Raw genomic sequence first — 20,365 nt, forward strand, 5'->3', positions numbered from 1 at the left:
TATGTTGTGAGGTGAAATTTTAACCCCGTGCTTTCCAATTCACCAAACAATTTTGCCCCTATCTACATAATGGGGAAATAGTGAAAGGAAAAGTGTTGGAGGCGTCGCAGCTACAGCCACAAAATTTTGCACAGTCACACGTCTGGACCCCGAGAGCGTCATAGGCTATGTTGTGAGGTGAAATTTTAACCCTGCGCTTTCCAATTCACCAAACAATTTTGCTCCTATCTACACAATGCGAAAAATTGAAAGGAAAAGTGTAGGCGGCAAGTTGACAGCGGCCAGATGTGAACAAGGGGGACTTAAAGAATGAGAGTGATGGCGCCAAAGAGTATATACCGTACAGTTGCTAAGGTGGGGCCTCGACATGGGATACTCACCACACACGGGGATATAAACACACACACAAAATGCGCCACACACTACCACATGCTTGAACACATATTACCCTCAGCACACATTTCACCACAAATACACCAACCTCGCCACATAAAAGTCGAAACACAAAAGTCGCCGCTCAAAACTCGCCACGCGCAGAACTCGCCACATGCAAAAACTAGGCTCTTGCAAAACTCGCCACAAGTGCAAAACTCACCTCATGGAAAACTCGCCACACGCAAAACTTGCACACGCTGAAAAATTGCCACATGCACAAAAGTTGCAACACATGCAAAAGTTGCCTCACACAAAACTTTCACATACTCAAAAGGCACCACACATAAAACTCGCCACGCGCAAAACTCGCCATGCGCAAAACTTGCTGCACACAACTTGCTACACTAACCTGTCACATGCAACTCGACACACAAAAAGTTGCTACACGCATGTTGCCACACAAAACTCATCTCACAAAAGTCGCTACATGCATGTCGCCACACGCAACTCAACACACACAACTTGACAAACGAAAATCGCCCTAAAACACACACAAGTCTGGTATTATCCTTCAAAAATAAAAATCTGATTAATAAGCAGACAAACTACAACAAATGTACCATATAGGAAATACGGCAGCTGTCAGTCACATGACCTGTCTATTATGTGTATGTGTGAGCTAATACATACTGCCAGGGGGAGGGCTTCCTGTTGGCTGGGGATTTATCAGGCTGCCAATTTAGCTTACAAATACTGAGGTAAAAATACTGAGCAAATAACGTGTGAACGAGGTCTAATACAGGAGGAGATGACACACAGGTATATACTATATACAGGGGAGATGACACACATATATACTATATACAGGAGAGATGACACAGGTATATACTATATAGAGGAGGAGATGACATACAGATACATATATATACAGGAGGAGATGACATACAGGTATATACTATATACAGGAGGAGATGACACACCGGTATATACTATATACAGGAGCACATGACCTACAGGTATACAGTATATACAGGAGGAGATGACATACAGGTATATGCTATATATAGAAGATGACATGCAGGTATATACTATATACAGGAGGAGATGACACAGACAAACTATATACAGGGGAGATGACACAGGTATATACTAAATACAGGAGGAGATGACATTCAGGTATATACTATATATAGGGGAGATGAGACACAGCAGGTATATACTATATACAGGGGAGATGACATACAGGTATATACTATATACAGGAGATGACATACAGATGTATACTATATATAAGGGAGATGACAAACATGTATATACTGAGGTGAAAATGAGAGGTGTGAGGTGAAAATGAAAAGGTGTGAGTGCAAAATGAGAGGAGTGAGGAAAAATAGTGGAGTGATCAGAAAATGACAGATGTCAGGTTGAAATGACAAGTGTTAGGGGGGAATGAGAGGAGTGAGGGAGAAAATGAGAGGTGTGAGGGAGAAAATGAGAGGTGTGAGGGGGAAAATGAAAGATGTGATTGGGAAAATGAGAAGCGTGATGGGAAAATAAGACAAGTGAGGTGCTATAACTAACCACAGATATTTACTATGCCCAGGCAACGCCGGGCTCTTCAGCTAGTATAAAAATAAAGATTCAAAACCAAAACAGACAAGGTCTTACTCCAGTCTTTATGCCAGTTTTTTTTTTCTTTAACCCCTTAATGACAGCCAATACGTCTTTTAACTGACCTGACATAAGAGAATAGCCTCCCCATACAGTTAACAATCCAGCATCTGTCGGCTGTCTACTATAGCTGACAACTTGCTGTATGAGCCATGATCAGAGTTTGCGCCGTCCAAATCTGTTTAACCCCTTAGATGCTGCTGTAAATAGTGACTACATCATTGTATATGGTTAACAGAGTGTGGGCGCTTCCTCTTTCTCCCAATTGGTGCACTCAGATCATGATTATGTGGTCCTAATGTCTGCCATGGCAATTCATAACCAAATAGCGGCCTTAGAGTCTGCCGGCTGTAGTAATCTGTTCAGAAGTTAGAGGCATTTAGGTGGTAAAAAGACACTTTTCATTTCTGTCATACCACTTTGCATTAATTCCTGTAAAGCACCTGAAGGGTTAATAAACTACCTGACTGCAGTTTTCGATATGTCAGGGGGTGCTGTTTTTGAAATGGTATCACATTTGGGGGGTTTCCCAATATATGAGACCCCTAAAGCCAATTCAAACATGGATAAGTCCCTAAAAAATAAATTTAGTAAATTTCCTTGAAAAAATGAAAAATTGCTGCTACATTTTTAAACCTCCTAAAATGCTAACAAAATAAAACAACATTTTACAAATGGTGCTGATGTAAAGCTGACATGTAGGAAATGTTATTTATTAATGGTTTGCTGTGGTATCACCATCTGGGATAATAATTCAAATTTTGAAAATTGCTAATTTTTTTTACATTTTTCTCAAATTTTTTATAAATAAACACAAAACATATTGACCTAAATTTACCATTATCATAAAGTAAAACGTGTCACGAAAAAACATTCTCAAAATCACTGGGCTTTGTTGAAGCGTTGCAGAGATATTACCACATAAAGTCACACTGGTCAGATTTCAAAAATTTGGCTCTGTCACTAAAGGGTTAAAGTTTAGTAATTCAGCAACGTCCATCATATTTAAGAGTGGCTTAGGTGCCAGAAAGCCAGGAAGGATGTAAGTCCGAAAGGACAGGGTCCTCTCCCCTCTGTACCAGTCTGTCACTGTAAATTTGTTTACTGAAAACGATATCTATAACCCTGTATGTAACCCCTTTCTCTTGTACAGCACCATCGAATTAATGGTGCTATATAAATAAATAATAATAAAAAAGTGCCTACACAGGCTTATTCAGTATACCCTGGATATTATAGTACAGCAATTATTATAAGCAGATCCATCACTTTATCCCAATTAATATACTGAAATATCTTTATGGAGGGGGGAGGGTCAGCAGTCTGTTTTCTATCACATACCTATAGTGATCAAATCCTGACAGCCTGCAGCCACCACTAGGGGGCTAACCAAAGACAGATTCATGCAGCACTAAATTGTGGACCCATTAAAAAAAAAGGATCCTCTTTTGCAGTGTTGGGGTCTATTGGTATAGTCTGCAGATTAACTAAATGACGGCATTTTAGAAAAGCCCGAGCAATGTGCAAAGTTAGACAAAACCATTAAATATGGCTTGTTTACATCTCTGGAGGAAATCCGTTTTAAATGTTAATGATTCAGGATACAATAGCAATTCCAACATCAGATAAAAGCTCATAATCGATGTAGACTTATAATTGCAGCAAGGATTCAAAAAAAAAAAAAAAACTGTAATTATTTCCAAGATAGTAAGTAGTTACTGTGCTCTTGAGGGGTCTGCAGGTGCGGTGACTCGAACATATTATTCGAGCACTCTGAAGACACTTGGTTAGTACCAGAGCATTTTCGGATAACCCCTTAGCCGAGCGCAATCGCTCATCACTTGAAATAACCCTTTAAAAAAAAAAAAAACTACTTGTACTAGGCTAGCCTCACATCTGCATCAGAAATAAAATGACAGAAAATATAGCACACAGCCATAAGTGTTTGTTATGAGACGGTCCAGTATCGCTGCCATTTTTTGATTTTTGTTTCTACAAATGCAGAACCTAAAAGTGAACCAAACCTTAGCCAACTTATCCCTTTATATATTCGTCATTGGCAACAAACACCAAGATCCTATACAGGAGGAAAATCTAAGACAAGTATCCAAAACAGTCTACTTCTCTCTCATATGTCAGAAGGGAGAAGTCAAATGCGTCAGTAAGTGATTTTGTCTTGCTTTTAATGTGTTTTTTTAAAGCATGTAAAGCTCTTTAATGTTTTCATCAAAATTTAAAGGGAATCTGTCACCAGGATTTTGCTACCCCATCTGACAGAAGCATGAATTGGGGCAGAGACCTTGACTGGCTCACTTACTTTATTGGATGATGTAGTTTTGATTAAATGGAGTTTTTCTGCTGTAGATCTAGCAGTTCTCTGAATGCTGAGCTCTGTGTAACCCCACCCCCATCACTAATTGGCAGCTTTCTGTGTACACTGTGCATAGGCAGAAAGCAGCCAATCAGTGGTGGCAACATGGTTCGACTACATGGATGCAGGTTTACTAGTGCTCTAGTGATGAAATCACTACTTTATCAGCAGGTCAAAACTACACTTCGCAGCCCAGTAAGGCTGGGTTCACATTACGTTTAAGCAGTCCATTAGACAGACTGCGTTACACCGCGGCATAACGCAGTCCGTTAACGCTGCCATTAAGCACTATTTCGGGCGCATCGCTAGCGCACGCCCAAAACGGGCGTGCGCTAGCGATGTCCCGTCATTCAGTGACAGACCCTCGGACGCGGGCTGCAGCGTTTCCGGGTCCGTCACCGCTAGCGCAGATAGAGCATCTGCTAGCTCTATCTGCGCTAGCGCTATGGCATGTTGGCACTTGCATTAACGCAGCCCGTTTAACGCATATGTTGAACGGGCTGCTTTAACGCGATGTGAACCTAGCCTAAGTGACACATCACTGGAATCAAGGTCTCTATATTATGCTGCTCTCAGAAGCCGTACTGACAGAGCAGAGCGGAAGAGCTGCTCTGTTGACATGAGGTCAAATGAAGCAGCAGAATCGCCTGTAGGAGCAGTTCGTGACTGATCTGATCCAGCGCTGGGTAGAACAGGCAGGTAGTTAGTAACTTCCAGACTATTAATTCCTAGCCCCAATGCAGAAAATAAGCAAAGTCACAGAACTCTTAATTTAGGATCCTTTGCTCTTTTCTCCATTTTTAGCCAAACCTAAAGTCCGAATTCTGCTGGTTTCCAGCTACTGGAATGATCTGCACTAAATGAGCTCCGATAACTGTATGATCTAAGGCTGGCATTCAGGAAAAATACTTTCACATACATCTTTATTCACCAGAAATGGGAATGGAGCAGAAAAAAAGCAGAAGAGAAACAACATTTGAGAAGGTCTTCTTTGTACTAGGATCCAATAACATTTAAAGAACTGATTTTTTTAACATGGCGTAAAAACACGCAAAGCCATTAGGTCGAGTGTCAGGCAAGGCAATGTAGTGCCCATACAATCATTATAAACTATTTTTTTACTTACATTTACATCTGTAAAGTTAAGAACAAAGCTATTCCTGCAGGAAAATGTTGACAAAATGGTAATGTGATCTGAGCCTTAGGCCAGTCTCACACGTCCAGATAATTCCCTCCCTATGGGAGGTGGAGCCGCATATTCATCACTGTAATGAGCGGTACCACGTGACCGCTCACACAGGACGAGCTGCCGGCGCTGAGAGAAGGCATCGCGGGAGCTGGGTGAGTATTTCTCTGCAAGCGGGCAGGCGCACGGGGGATGTGAGAGGCGGGAGGTGACCCCAAACTTTAATTTAAACAAAAAAAAAAAACAAACAAAAAAAAAACTTGATCTTTCATCCCTTCTCACCTGCGAGCGCGGCTTTCAGCCGAGCAGGACAAAAGGGATGAATGGCGGCTTCAGCACCACACACAGGGGACAGCACTTACTGTAGCGCTGTTCCGTGTGGTCCTCAGGCGGCACACGGATTGCACACGGACAGCATCCGTGTGCGGCACGTGTTTACATGGACCCATTGACTAATGGGTCCGTGTGATCCGTGCGCTCCCACGAACACTGACATGTCTCCGTGTTTTCCAAACGGACACACGGTCCGTGAAAACACGCTGACATGTGCAGAGCCATACTTATTTTAATGTGTCTACATGAGTCAGTGTCTCCGGTACGTGAGGAAACTGTCACCACACGTACCGAAGCCAGAGACATGTGAAACCGGCCTCAGGCTGTGTGCACATGTTCAGGATTTTTCATGTTTCTTTTTCGCTATAAAAACGCGATAAAACCGTGTAAAAAAGTATATATTAAGCATCCTATTATAAGGCTGTGTGCACACGTTTAGGATTTTTCGCTATAAAAACGAGATAAAACCACAAAAAAAACGCATACATTTAGCATCCTATTAGAATGCAATCTGCAATTTTTGTGCACATGTTGCAATTTTTAAGCGGCGGAATGTTCATGCTGTGTGTGGAATCTCGAGGATTACGCACACATAGGAATGCATTGATCATCTTACTTTCCGCATGGGGCTATGCCCACCATGCGGGAAGTAAGCGGATCATGTGCGGTTGGTACCCCGGGTGGGGGAGAGGAGACGCTCCTCCAGGCCCTCAGAACCATATAATTGTTTAAAAAAAAAAAAAAAAGAATAAAAATAATAAATCGTGATATTCTGACCTTCCAGCTTCCCTCGCAGCCTTCCCGCTCCTCGCGATGCTTCCGTTCCCAGCGATGCTTTGCGGCAATGACCTGTGATGACGTGGGTCTCGCTACGTCATCTGGGGTAATTGCCGCGTGGCATTACTGGGAACGCTGTGGGGGCCGCCGGAAGGTGAGAGTATCACGATTTATTATTATTTTTTTTTTTATTATTGTAAACATTAGATCTTTTTACTATTGATGTTGCATAGGCAGCATCAATAGGAAAAAGTTGGTCACACTTGTCAAACACTATGTTTGACAAGTGTGATTAACCTGTCAATCAGTTTTCCAAGCGATGCTACAGATCGCTTGGAAAACACTAGCATTCTGCAAGCTCATTACGCTTGTAAAACGCTAGTGTTTAGCGGGAAAATGCATGCCAATTCCGCATGCGTTTTACCCGCGGCACAGTTGCGCAATTGCCGCGTAACTTTCTACGTCAATTCCGGACGTGTGCACACAGCCTTACTCAATTTTTGTAAGGGAAACTAGCAGAATTCTGAAAGTAGCGATAGACAAAAACAAACATCACATAAAAAGCACAAAATAAAGTATTTGTAAAATAACTTCATACATATGTAGAGAGAAATAAAATATAAAATATAATACCGCAGTCATGTTTGGCACAAACAGTACATGAATAACACAGTAAACAGTATATAATTATATTATATAGAAAAACTTTACATTGATCAGGATAACAGACACGAGATACAACAGGGTCACAGCTCACATGGCGAGGATAGAAGGCTTTCAACTGATTTTGAATACCCCTTGTCTCGGTAAATGATCCCACTTTACATCTCTTGATCCAAAACAGATAGACCTCTGCTCATCTGAGTCCAAAGGGCTGAAATTTCAAGTAACAATTTATAGTCATGAGAAAAACTATGTACACCATATCTAAATTCTCTTCCTCTTGGTATTCAAGACAATTAAAATTGTATTAAATTAGAATACCATAGCCTCACTAATTACACCATTTCATAATTTGACAAAAAGTAGGCCAAAATGTAGAAGAAGTCCGTGAAAAATTAACTACCCAGTATCTTAACTTCGCTTAATTCCAATGGAAGCAGAAAGTAGCAGTCAGATGCTGCTAGACAAACGTCCTTAATTAGTAGTTCACCATCAATTGTGAATGCCTCTGTAAAAACAAAGTTTTGCCTGTTGGATGGTCTCGAGAATTCAGGCATGTGTTAACATAATGCCAAGGAGGAAAGACATCAGCAATGATCTTCAGAAACAATTATTGCCAACAATCTGAGAAGGGTTATAAGGTCATTGTCAAACAATTTAGAATTCGCCATACCACAGTGGGAAAGATTATTCACAAGTTGAAAACATTCAAGATATCTGACAATCTTTTTAGGAATGGACACCCCAGCAATGCTCGGAGAAATTGGGAAAAAAAACAAACCTCAAGAGCTACAGCTCAGACTCTAAAGGTTTCAGTTAGCGTGTTAAATATTCAAGTTCATGACAGTACAATTAGAAAAATACTGAACCAGTATGGTTTACTTGGAAGTGTTGCCAGGAGTAAGACTCTTCTTTCTAAAAAGAACATGTCAGCATGGCTAAAGATTGCAAATTGCATCTGAGCTAACAAGACGACTTCTGGAAGAATATCCTTTGGACAGATGAGACCAAAGGGTAGATGTTTGGCCATAATGCCCTGCACCATGTTTGACAAAAACCAAACACAGCATATCAGCACAAACACCTCAAAACAACTGTAAAGCATGGTGTTTGAGGGTTGATAATTTGCAGCCACAGGACCTGGGTAACTTGCAGTCATTGAGTTAACCATTAACTCTTCTGTATCCAAACACTAAACCTTGGCCAAAACTGGGTTGCCCAAGCAATCCAACATATCTATATCAGTAGGACTGAAAAAGAAAAAAAAAAAAAAAATGACAGTGTTCAAAGCCCACTTCAAATCGAAAAGCAATTGAAATGCGGGGGGATTGGGGGACACAAGAGCTTTGCATAAACGAGTGCCAACCATCCTCAATAAATGTAAGCACTATTGTAAAGAAGAGTCAGGCAAACTACCTCCAGAACGATGTGAGAGACTGATAAAGTATTACAGTAAACCATTCTGTCACATTATTGCTGATAAAGTTGTTCTACAAGCGATTGATTCATGGGGTGTACCGGACTTTACGTACAATGCTTCAGCATTTTGGCTTTGTCAAATAAATAACGTCATGGTGTAATTTATCTTGTGTTATCTTGTGTTGTTCCAGTTACCAAATTTTTTGTCCAGAGTTTTTTTTATATGTCCAGATACATGAAAAAGTTCTAAAAGTGGTGTACATTACTATATCCAAGTTTTGTGATCCCTAAACATCACACAGATTCCATGTCCATCTGTCAAACGCAAAACAGCGTGTATTGGTCCCTACATTAAAAAAAACTGGTTACCTTGGAAGTTTCATTTCCCATGTAACCTCCGGACAGCTTCTCTTATTTACCGCCACAACACTTCCACACTGAATAGATGTGCGGCAAACACTTTTGCGATGACCAGAGTGGAATCACTTTGCGAAACATTTTGATTATATTAATAAGGGCTTCAATAATTCATCGCTTCTTATGAACGGTAGCCACACACTTACGAAGGGAGAAAACTTCACACAAAGAGTATGAAGGACTTGCAAGTTCTTCAAACAGAACGCATTATGATGTGTGCCGTGACCCTGCGCCATTCAGAGACGTCATCATACAGTGCACGTCGTTCTTGAAAGATTATTAAAACAGTCAGAGTTCATCTCATGTTCAAAGTATATAAATGCATATGTAATAAAGGTAAATCTTGTTTTAATACTGCCGCACATCTCTCCTTGCCTTGGCAAGCACCAAGAGACGATACTTTGTCTTTTCCTTAATACCATTCGCTTTAGACACCCCCAGGAGGAGAGGGCTCGTCTGCGGGGTGTACATCACTCCGTGAGGTCACAAGGTTTCTTTTATGCATTGCTCCCCATTAATGGTTATCCCGACATTATATACACAACACAGCTACACGCCCAGGGATTACATCACATGCTCACATACACGCCACAATAAGAGGACCGGGGAGGCGGTGGATTTCCTATGACTTGGCACAATTTCAGTCCTGGAAATTCTGGAGTGGGACATGGCTCCGATCAGATGTGCTTGATACTGTATTTCCCTTTTTGCAGCTGTGAGATGTATAGTTTAGACTTGCTGCCATCTGGCCTCTTAAACCAAACCTCATCACTGTTTATTGTGGTGATGACCGCGCTGCAGGAGAGAAGGACACATGGGTTATACGAGATCAAGAATGACGAGGAGATGACTCCTGACCAGGATCAATAAGTGCGCGCGCCGTGCTACTTGTCATATCGCTCAAGCAAGATTGTCCAACACCTTACAGCCATTGGAGAATGCATCCGATACTGTGAATACTGTGATGTGTAGGGGTTATGTGCTTTTTTTTGTTTCATTACAAGCGCTCCCTAAACATAAGCTGGTCACAGGATATTCAGCTCCCCATGGATCATCTGCAACCTGCTTTATATTGTCTTAGCCTTCATTACTGGCACACAGCAGCATTGAGCAGCCTGCCTACATGCCAGATAGCTCACTTAGTAGCCATTAATGCCTATGTATATGTACGCAACCCATGCTGACCATTCATGATGAATGAGATTCCTGAAGTCTCATGCACACGTTGCTCATCTTCTCCTTGCAGTTTTGGCGCAGATGTAAATCTGCAGTATGTCAATTCTTTCTGCATTTTTGCTCCAGATTTCACCAAGACTAATATGAGTGGGGGAAAACTCTGCAACCAAAACCAAAAAAAAAATGAAACAAAAAAAACAAAAACAAAAATGCACACTATTTACGCAACATTTTTCCTTCCAAGAGATGCAGAAGTGATGCAAAATTTTTTGCTGCAAACACTTAACACGTGCGTATACCCTTTGGCAGTTGTTGGCTTCACTTCATATAGTTACATCTGTGGTCTATAACTTGCAGTTCAGAGTCATAACTCACCAGAAACTAGTGAGCCACAAGTTGCAACACCGAGTAACCAAAATGTGCAAGATCTGCGATTAGTAATCTGGACCTTCATGGAGGTGGGATGTATAAAATATTTAGCGGTGGTCAGTTTGTGAAGTGAGATGACAAAGCAAGCAGATATTTATTTCTACATTGTGCAGAGTAGAAGGAAACAAAGTCTTGGGACTGATTGATCAATATTGACTATGTAGATGTCAATGATCAAAGATGGAGCTTCATTTTAAAGACGTTGTCCAGTCAGACCAAGTTATCACACATCTGTGGAATAGGTGATAACTTGCTGATCATTGGGTTTCCGACTGCTGGGAACCAAACAGATCGGCTTCTACTCCATTCATTCTCTATAGATCTGCTAGGAAAAGCGGAGCGACAGCTCAATAGGGAATATGTGCGCTGCAGCTCCAGTCTGGCGGACATAAAAGCTCCCCCCATTCTGCTGATCAATGCAGGACCCAAAGGGCAGATCCCCACCGATCAATAAGCTATCGGCCATCCTATGGATGGGTGATTAAAGGCTTGTCCGATTAAACAGAGTTAAGTGACTACTCTAGATTAGTACCTGGTTGGGTATTCGTCTTTCTTGTCAATGCAGATGGTTTGCCCTCGGCCATACCACTCTCCATCATAATGCAGCCGACCATCCTCCGACCTGGCACTGTGCTGATGCTTTTCCATCTTTACTGTAACTAAAATGGAGGAACAAAAATGCAAAATCCCAGAACATAGCTTGACAGTACAGAGTGCTTCCCGAATATATACAGTAAAGAAAACAAAGAGGGACGGCAATAAAACAACCATTAATAATCATCATAATAGTGCTCTAAAGCAAAAATTGGTCACAGACATGTGAATATAGCCCAACTGAAGTGTATCTGCGTTATAAAGGGCCATGTAAAGCAAGTTGTAAAAATAAAAATAAAAGTAGCTCATCATTTGAAGGGTTTGGGGGTTCCAGGATGATAACTATTAGCACTTAATTACTACTCATAGCAAAGATGTCTCAGGTCTGGTTCAAAAAGAAGTTTAACTCTATAACCATGCAACAATGGAGCATAAAAAGAGGTCACTCTGGACCTCCCTCGATTTATGTTGAAATGCATATTGGAAAAGAAGAGGCTTAAGAGGGCTTAAATTGGTGAATGCCCTCTCGTTGCACCAAATTGGCCCGTATTTGTAGACTTTTTTCCACATTTCCTATAATAGAGGAAATATTGCAGCAGTTTTTCCTACATATTTTCTATCTAGTGGTATCTCGAGATAAATCCATCCACAGACATTGTCCGCACATCTGTGTTTTGTAGCAATCTCCAGTCACTTACCAGTCTGGCCGTCTGTCCTCTGCATATCAGGTGCTGCGTGCCTGGATGCACCATGAGGCAACACGTCTCCTGTGATGAACGTTACATACTTTTATTATGGAATCACCATAGTTTTGGATAAATTAGTGAAATCCTATGCACTGAGCAATATATATGCTTGTCTGTCTCAAAAGAGTATAAAGGATTAGTTATAAAATTCTTCACTCTGTTTACTACTTACCTTCTGGCTTTACCCGATGAGGGCCTAGCGTTGCCATGGCCTAAGAAATACAAATAGTTACTAATTCATTTTCCCACTCACAGTGCAAAAACAAAACAATGCTGAAATGTACTAAAATGGGTGAAACCAAAGGAAATTTGTAGGAAACTTAATGTGCATGTTCACACAGTGAGGTTTTGCACTAGTCAGCACCGATATAGATTAAAAATAATCCATAGCGGTAATCTGCATTTTCAATTTCTAAGGGGGCTTAAATTAAAATCTACTATATAATTGTCTAAGGGTCACTTCTGTCTTTCCTTCTTTCTGTCACGGATATTCATTGGTCGCGGCCTCTGTCTGTCAAGGAAATCCAAGTCGCTGATTGGTCACGGCAAAACAGCCACGACCAATCAGCAACGGGCACAGTCCGGAAGAAAAAGGCCGCTCCTTACTCCCCGCCATCACTGCCCGGCGCCCGCATACTCCCCTCCAGCCACCGCTAACACAGGGTTAATGCCGGCGGTAAAGGACCGCGTTATGCCGCGGGTAACGCACTCAGTTACTGCCGCTATTAACCCTGTGAGTCCCCAACCTTTTACTATTGATGCTGCCTATGCAGCATCAATAGCAGAAAATGTAATGTTAAAAATAATAAAGCCTGCTATACTCACCCTCCGTTGTCTACAGAGCCGCACACCATCTTCCGTTCCCAGCGATGCATTGCAAAATTACCCAGAAGACTTAGCGGCCTCGCGAGACCGCTAAGTCATCTGGGTAATTTTGCAATGCACCCTGGGAACGGAAGATGGCGGCAGCACAAGGGGTCCTCGGATCCGAAGGTGAGTATGTTTATTTTTTAACCTGTGACATACGTGGCTGGGCAATATACTACGTGGCTGGGCAATATACTACGTGGCTGGGCAATATACTACGTGGCTGGGCAATATACTACGTGGCTGGGCAATATACTACGTGGCTGGGCAATATACTACGTGGCTGGGCAATATACTACGTGACTGGGCAATATAATACGTGGCTGTGCAATATACTACGTGGCTGGGCAATATACTACGTGGCTGGGCAATATACTACGTCACTCGGCAATATACTACGTGGCTGGGCAATATACTACGTGGCTGGGCAATATACTACGTGGCTGGGCAATATACTACGTGGACATGCATATTCTTGAATACCCGATGCATTAGAATCGGGCCACCATCTAGTAAATAAATAAACAAAAAAATAAAAAAACAGCATTGAGCATATACAGCTTCATTCCAGAAAGAGTGCGACGAACATCTGTCTCTAGATATAAGTGGGGTTTGTGGAGTATCAGGCATCCACGGCATATCCTAAAGAAATATCACACGGGTGACGATTCAGACCAACAGCATCTTTTTTGGGCATTTTAATATAGCAATACATGCTTTTTATTGCAGCTTACCCTTGCAAATAGGGCTGGTATATTAGCCCCAGTTGCTGAGGAAATGCAGCCTCCCGGCTGCACATCAGAGCGGAATGAGTCTCCTATGACCCAGCAGCTCCTGTTCCCTTAACTAGAAAGATCACATAACCACTGGGTCCAGAGGAGGAAGCACTGTCAGTGCTTTCTTATCTGTAAACACAAAGCCCTGGTTCAGCAATGGGTATACAGGAATGGAGAAGGTAAACAAGGTAATAAACTACATTTATCTTCACTTTGGGCTGGGCTGTGTGACAGCTGACTGCCCATCTCCACAACTGAACAATCTCCTTACTTTGCTTTTTAGAACGTCAGTGCAGAGTAATGTGTGGACTATCCAGACGTTTATAGTCTACAAGCAACCTACTTATACATTTTTTTTCTGGGGGAACGGGGGGGGGGGGGGGGGGGGTTGGCTAAAAATGTTTTTTTGCATTTAGTTCTATAAAAAAAAAAAAAAAAAAAAGAAAGTGCATCATGTGGCTTGCACAGGCACTTTCCCTACACAGTGCCAGCTGCATGGGTTAACAGAAAATCAGTGCGCTCCTTCTCAGGTGGAGTTTGGAAGTGTGAGATTCGCTCTACTTCCTCACTGGCAATTTGCTCACTGGTCTTCATAGTCAGTGGTAGAGATTTATCAATACTTATAGGTTATTTTTCGCCACAAACAAAAGTTGATTTTAATTAAAAGATCTTGGCATAATAACAATTTCCACTATTGGATGTGCAAACAAAAAAAAAAGTTCCTGTGCTGAGATAATCTTATAAATGTGCCCCTGCTGTGTACTGTGTAATGGCTGTGCCTGACCGTACAGGGTTATGGTCTGATCATACCACATCTCCTGACTATGTTGTGAAGTAAAAAGAGTATACTGACATTACAGCCTGGGATTACAGACAATTGTATGAGGCAAACATTTCACTGCCTGTTTTTAAACAATGTTTTACTTCAAAGAAAGAATCAACTGTGTTTCCCAGCTATAACGTCTGTATAGTCTTTTGCTTCCTCCCCTGCCCTGCAGATGTGGTATGATCAGACCATATCCCTACACAGCCATTACACAGTACACAGCAAGGACAAATTTATAAGATTATCTCGGCACAGGAACATTTTATTCAAACATCTCTGGACGCTAATATTATTCCAAGATCTATTGATTAAAATGAACTTTTGTTTGTGGGAAAACCCCTTTAAAAACATTTTGCTTTATAAATCCTTATCCTCACACTTGACAATGAGAAATCTATTCTTGTGTTTAGAGAAAACCTCTCACTTTTCTAATAGTCGTCCAGTCTTCAAGTATATCCAGGTCTTGCAGCATGTAAACAATATATGGACGTGGGCATGTTAAGGAGTCTGACATGTGTAAAATAGTTTTTTCACGGAGAAACACAAAAATTATTTGATTTCATCCTTGCAAAATGTGGAAAAATAAAGAAATTTGGCAGGAGCTGGTTACACAACTCAGAAGGTTTTTGCTGAGAGCAGCATGATGTAGGGGCAGAGACCGTGATTCCAGTAATGTGTCACTTACTAGGCTGTGTTTTGGTTTTTCAATAAAATCAGTGTTTTATGCCTCCTTTCACCTGCTATAACCCTGCGCCACCACTGATTAGAACTTTCTGCCTATGCACAGTATAAAAGCAAGCTGCCAATCAGTGGTGTGGGCGGGGTTAAACAGAGCTCAGCATTCTGAGAACTGCTAGATTTATAGCAGATAAAACGGACATCAAGCAGCCCAGTAAGTGACAGCACAGGAATTGGGGTGTCTACCCCTACATCATGCTTCACTCAGATTCTATAGAAAAGCCTTGGTGACCAATTCACTAAGCGGCCCTTCAACAACATTGTTAAAAAAAGATAAGTTTTCTTTTCACTAAACAGACCGCAGCCTTACAAGACTTATTTCCATAATGATACCCATCAGTTTGAGTACTGCAGAAACTAATAACTGACAAAGCTCAACAAGGCACCAAGATGGATATTCGTGGGCACACGAGTCAATATCTAGGTGAAGGACCCTCCTACACTGCCTGCAAAGGGACTCTTCTTGTTCTTCTGAATGAGAAGAGGCAGAGCTGCTGATACATAACCTGCTCTCTTCTGTATGACAAGCAGACTGAACGAAAGGCTAAAATTACTACAATTTACCAATCACCCTGATAATCACCATATTAAGCCAAGGCTTCCCATACACATTAAATAAAAAAGCCATATCAGCAGACCAGTATTTAACACTTGCGTTTTCACATTCCGTTTTTAAGGACAAGCCAAAATGACTGTTCAAGCCAAGAATAGGTGCTCGGTACACCCCTTCCATCAAATTGGTTTCTTTCTCCATACTTTTCTTCATTAATTACAGATGTAAAAGTCCTTTATGCTGGGGGCCTTCTGTTCTACAAAATGGACGCATATACACACACACGCAAGTACAAACAAGATGGGAATGTCCAGCCATCATATCGCTAAGGAAGGAGAAGAGTTCTGTGTCCCAGAGATGAACATGCTTTGGTCTGACATGTTCAAGTCAACCCAAGGACAAAAGCAAAAGACCTTGTGAAGATGATGGCGGAAGCTGGTAAGTGTGTCAATATCCACAGTGAATAAAGTACTGTATCAACATGGGCTGAAAGACCATTCTGCCAGGAACAAGAAATTACTCCAAAAGAAACAAAAAAAGCCAGATTAATGTTTGCAAACGCACACAGGAGCAAAGACCTTAATTTTTGGAGACATGTTCTGAAAAGGCCTGTGCGAGACTGGTGACCTACAAACCTGGATCAGTTACACCAGTTTTGTCAGGAGGAATGGGCCCAAATTCCGACCAACTCTTGTGAGAAGCTTGTGGAAGGATATCCCAAATGTTTGACCCAAGCCATTCAGTTTAAGGGCAATGGTACCAAATACTAATAAAATGGATGTAAACTTTTGAGTTTGCAGTAAGTAGTAAAAATGCCTGAAAACTTTCTCTCTCTCATTCTGGCATTTGGCAATTATTAATAATTATGGTAATCCTAATCGACCTAAAACGGGAAAGAATTATTCTGATTTCATGTCGGATATTGAGAAAAAACATACATATGTGTCTTTCTCTATAGTGTATGTAAACTTCTGGTTTCAACTTTACATAATTTATATATCTTTTTAGAGCTCTGGATGATCAGGCTTAGGCTGATGGCCGTAGGTTCGCTCATCTGAGACAATAGGGGCGATTATGCAAATGACATGCTGATCAAACTGATCTGAATGTCAGCATAGTGTGATCCAAATATCTTTAATGAGGATGAAGATGGAGGAAAAAAATTCTCCATTTTCTCCATTGTTCGAATCTGCAGAATGTCAGATGTCATCTGAGTGTGGTCTGATGTTTTCCACGAACCAAGAGACATGAATGGGCGAGTGCCATCCGATTTGCGAGGAAAATTGTGCATGCTGCGATTCTTCTATGAACCACGCTGTCCAAGAAAATAAATATATAACACATGTACTGCCCCACTGAATAACATTGGTCCAAACGCAAACTGATGTTTTGAATGATTGCACTCGGACTGAAACTATGGTCGCCTGCATCCGCAATAAGGCACGTTCACAGCAACACTCCTTCAGTAACATCCTCCATTTGTTCATACCCAGATGTCATATTCTTTGTAATATGCAGGTGGCCATAGAAAAAGTTTGGGCAAGTTATAAAAAAGATATTCTTTGCACATAGGACAAATCCTGACTCAATCGCCCCTTCTACATCAATTTGTTATTTTTGGTAGTTTTTACATTCATTACCCATAAAGCTGCTGTATGAGTCAGGATCTGATGGCTACTCATAAAAAAAAAAAAAAAACAGCGTATTATACTCTAATGCGCTCTATGCTGAAAAATAACCATTGACAAAACGACTTAATCTGCTCGTGTGGGCAGACTTAAATAACAGCAGGGGAAGCGCATAGAAATGCTCCATTTTAAAGGATTTACTAGAATAAGATAATTACTTATTATGGCAGTGAATGGACATTGTGCCAAGTTCCCCGGGAGGCTATTTTCAGTGGAGGTTTGACCACCGACAGCCATACATTTTGGATCATTAAGTGATTACTAAGCAATGGAAACAAAGAAGGAGATATCCACAAAAAAAAAAAAATTCTTCTGTAGGAAGGCAGAATTAAATATATTTTATAGGCATTTCATGGCGGTCTGCTAACAGCCTGTAGACCCCCTACAGCCCATGAAGCTGCACTGATGTATTTTTTTTTTTTTAAATAAATTTATTCTAATGTAAGGACATAAATCAGATTCAGGAGAAGAAATTATTGTGATAGAAGTAACGCAAGATCGATCTGGCAGATCCCAGCGTTGAAGTAGAAATATCAGTATACATATCACTTTAGGCAGATACGTCATTAGATGGCATCATTTGTCTAAGGTCACACATGCACCATTAGATGGCTGTCGGTTTATCACGGACTTGGTTGATCTTTAGCCAGCAGATATCTCTCCCAACTTTCCCATACATTGGAGCGCTCGCTCTGCTTGTGTGTTCTCTATGAGAGCTGCTGCCAAACATTGCTTGCGTCGGATTATCTAGCCGAAAACAAAAAAGATGCACAGTCCTAAATCGGACTAGCCAGATCATGCTCGCTCTCTCCCCCAACAATCACGTCGGGGGTAGGAGGAGGTGTCAGGAAGTCCCCTTACATATCAATGACTATCTGCCGGATCTGTCGTTATCAGTGGGTTCAAATATCATTAGTCTCATCTGTATCGGGGTGGGGGGCTAAAGAGGGGCCACCAACATACTACAGACTAGGTAGTGGCAGATGGCAGTGGACCATTAGGTCTATGATCTGTTTCCTAGACTTTGTAGCACAGAAGTCCAACACCTGCAGAAGACGGAGCCATGGACTTCTGCGGCAACTCTAGTACTTTACATTATGGCAAAACCTACTGGAAACCATGGATGTCACTAATTGCTGGGTTTCCCCCTTTGTGATAATTTGCCAGGCCTTTACTGCAGCTGACTTCAGTTGTTGTTTGTGGGACTTTGTGCCTTAAGTTTTGTCTAAAGCATGGGAAAAGCTGCCCAATGGGGTCGACATCTGGTGATTGACTCGGTCATTGCAGAATATTCCACTTTGCCTTAAAACCTTCTGTGTTGATTTCACAGTATGTTTTGAATTTGAGCAGTAAGCATAGTCCTGTACACTTCAAAAATTCATCAGGTTGCTTCTGTCTTCAGTCACATCATCAACCAACACTAGTAACCCTGTGCCAAGTATTTTTACACTGCCCAAAATTCTCACTGGTCAGTGGTCACCCCTAACTCTGGAATGTCAGACTCAGGGGACACTATCTCTTCATCCCCCACAAGGACACAAAAGAGAAATCCGTCTGACTCTGGGTGTGATGGTACCTCGTTAGGGTTAACTGCTTCCTTCTCCGCACCAGCGAACTCAGACCCCTTCCCCCACAGATCCTAAAACAAACAAACGTCCCAGCCTATAATTATAGGGTGCAACAAGTCCTGAACACCGTCGACCTCGTGGGACTCAGTACGCCGACTTTTTTTTTTCCCAGGGTCAGTTGGAGAGGAAGGGTGGCCTTCACAAGGTTCACAAGACTCCCAAAGTCTAGCAGTGCCGTTACCTCTCGCCCGTTCACATTCACGGGATGCGCTTGAAGCCCCTTGCTGGGTGGACAGTTCACACTGCAGGCTGGATACGCATAATATGAAAAACGGCGTCCCATGCTGCAGGCCATCTGTTTGAGGGTCAGGTGACAACATGCGGCTATATTGCCTGGGCTGTGGCACGTTCAGCAAACAATATCACCCTTAGGGACCTTGGTCACCACCTCCCATGCCCCTTTTGACCTTGGACGCCCCTCCCCCTTTTTGGCCTCCGCCCCCTGTTGGGTCCACCAGTATAGAGAGGGCTGTCTTCCCAAGGAATCTTCAACCCCCTGGTAACTCTCGACCAGTCAGACTAGTTCATCGGCGTTCTGCGGGATCACCCTGGGCAACCCAAGTCTGTACGGACCTCAGCAGGGAGGGCACAAATCAGTCCATCACCACAAGTTCTACCATCTGCGCAGGCGTAGAGGTCTCTGGCTGCGGCCACTTTTGGACCAAGTGCAAGAGGTCAAACATTTGGGAACGAGGTGGTTTGTCCCGGTGATACAACCGGCAGTGAACCGGCTGTGCCCTGAGAGTCATTGTCACCCCCAAGGGCGTGAGATTCTCAGTTTTTAGCTTGCCATACTCTTTGGCATCCTGCAAAGCTAAATCAGTATGCCTTCTGGAGCTCTCCCGTCAAGTATGACGCCAGTACCTCTGCAAACTGCTCTGACGGAAGTTTCTCCCTCTCTGTGGCCCTTTCAAACACCATCAGGAAGGCATCATCATCATCCTCAGCGGTCATTTTCTGCAAAGCCCGTCTTACCGCCTTCCAGACGTGGGTGTCATCAGCCGGACTTGGGGTTTGGGCGCTCGTCCTGCCTGGATGGCGGTTGCCAGAAGCTGCATCTGCTGCTGGTGTTCCTGATGGCTCTGCTATAGCAACAGCCTGTTGGTCTCTTGCTAGTGCTCCTGTGACTGGACCA

General features: G+C 42.2%; 1 protein-coding gene across 1 annotated transcript in view; it reads right to left on the bottom strand.

Moving 5' to 3' along the window:
* Window positions 1-5,320: 5,320 nt before the first annotated feature.
* The window catches only part of BRMS1L (BRMS1 like transcriptional repressor), a 56,255-nt gene continuing 41,210 nt past the window's right edge, over window positions 5,321-20,365 (bottom strand). Inside the window, exons 7-11 of the mRNA XM_069732011.1 lie at window positions 15,048-15,112; window positions 12,327-12,366; window positions 12,107-12,175; window positions 11,347-11,473; window positions 5,321-10,004 (exon numbers count right to left, since the gene is read on the bottom strand). Coding sequence (XP_069588112.1) covers window positions 9,887-10,004; window positions 11,347-11,473; window positions 12,107-12,175; window positions 12,327-12,366; window positions 15,048-15,112 — 419 coding nt within the window. The 3' untranslated portion in view covers window positions 5,321-9,886. The remainder of the gene's footprint in view (window positions 10,005-11,346; window positions 11,474-12,106; window positions 12,176-12,326; window positions 12,367-15,047; window positions 15,113-20,365) is intronic.

Source organism: Ranitomeya imitator, chromosome 1 (genome assembly GCF_032444005.1).
Source record: "Ranitomeya imitator isolate aRanImi1 chromosome 1, aRanImi1.pri, whole genome shotgun sequence".
Classification (NCBI taxonomy): Eukaryota; Metazoa; Chordata; class Amphibia; order Anura; family Dendrobatidae; genus Ranitomeya; species Ranitomeya imitator.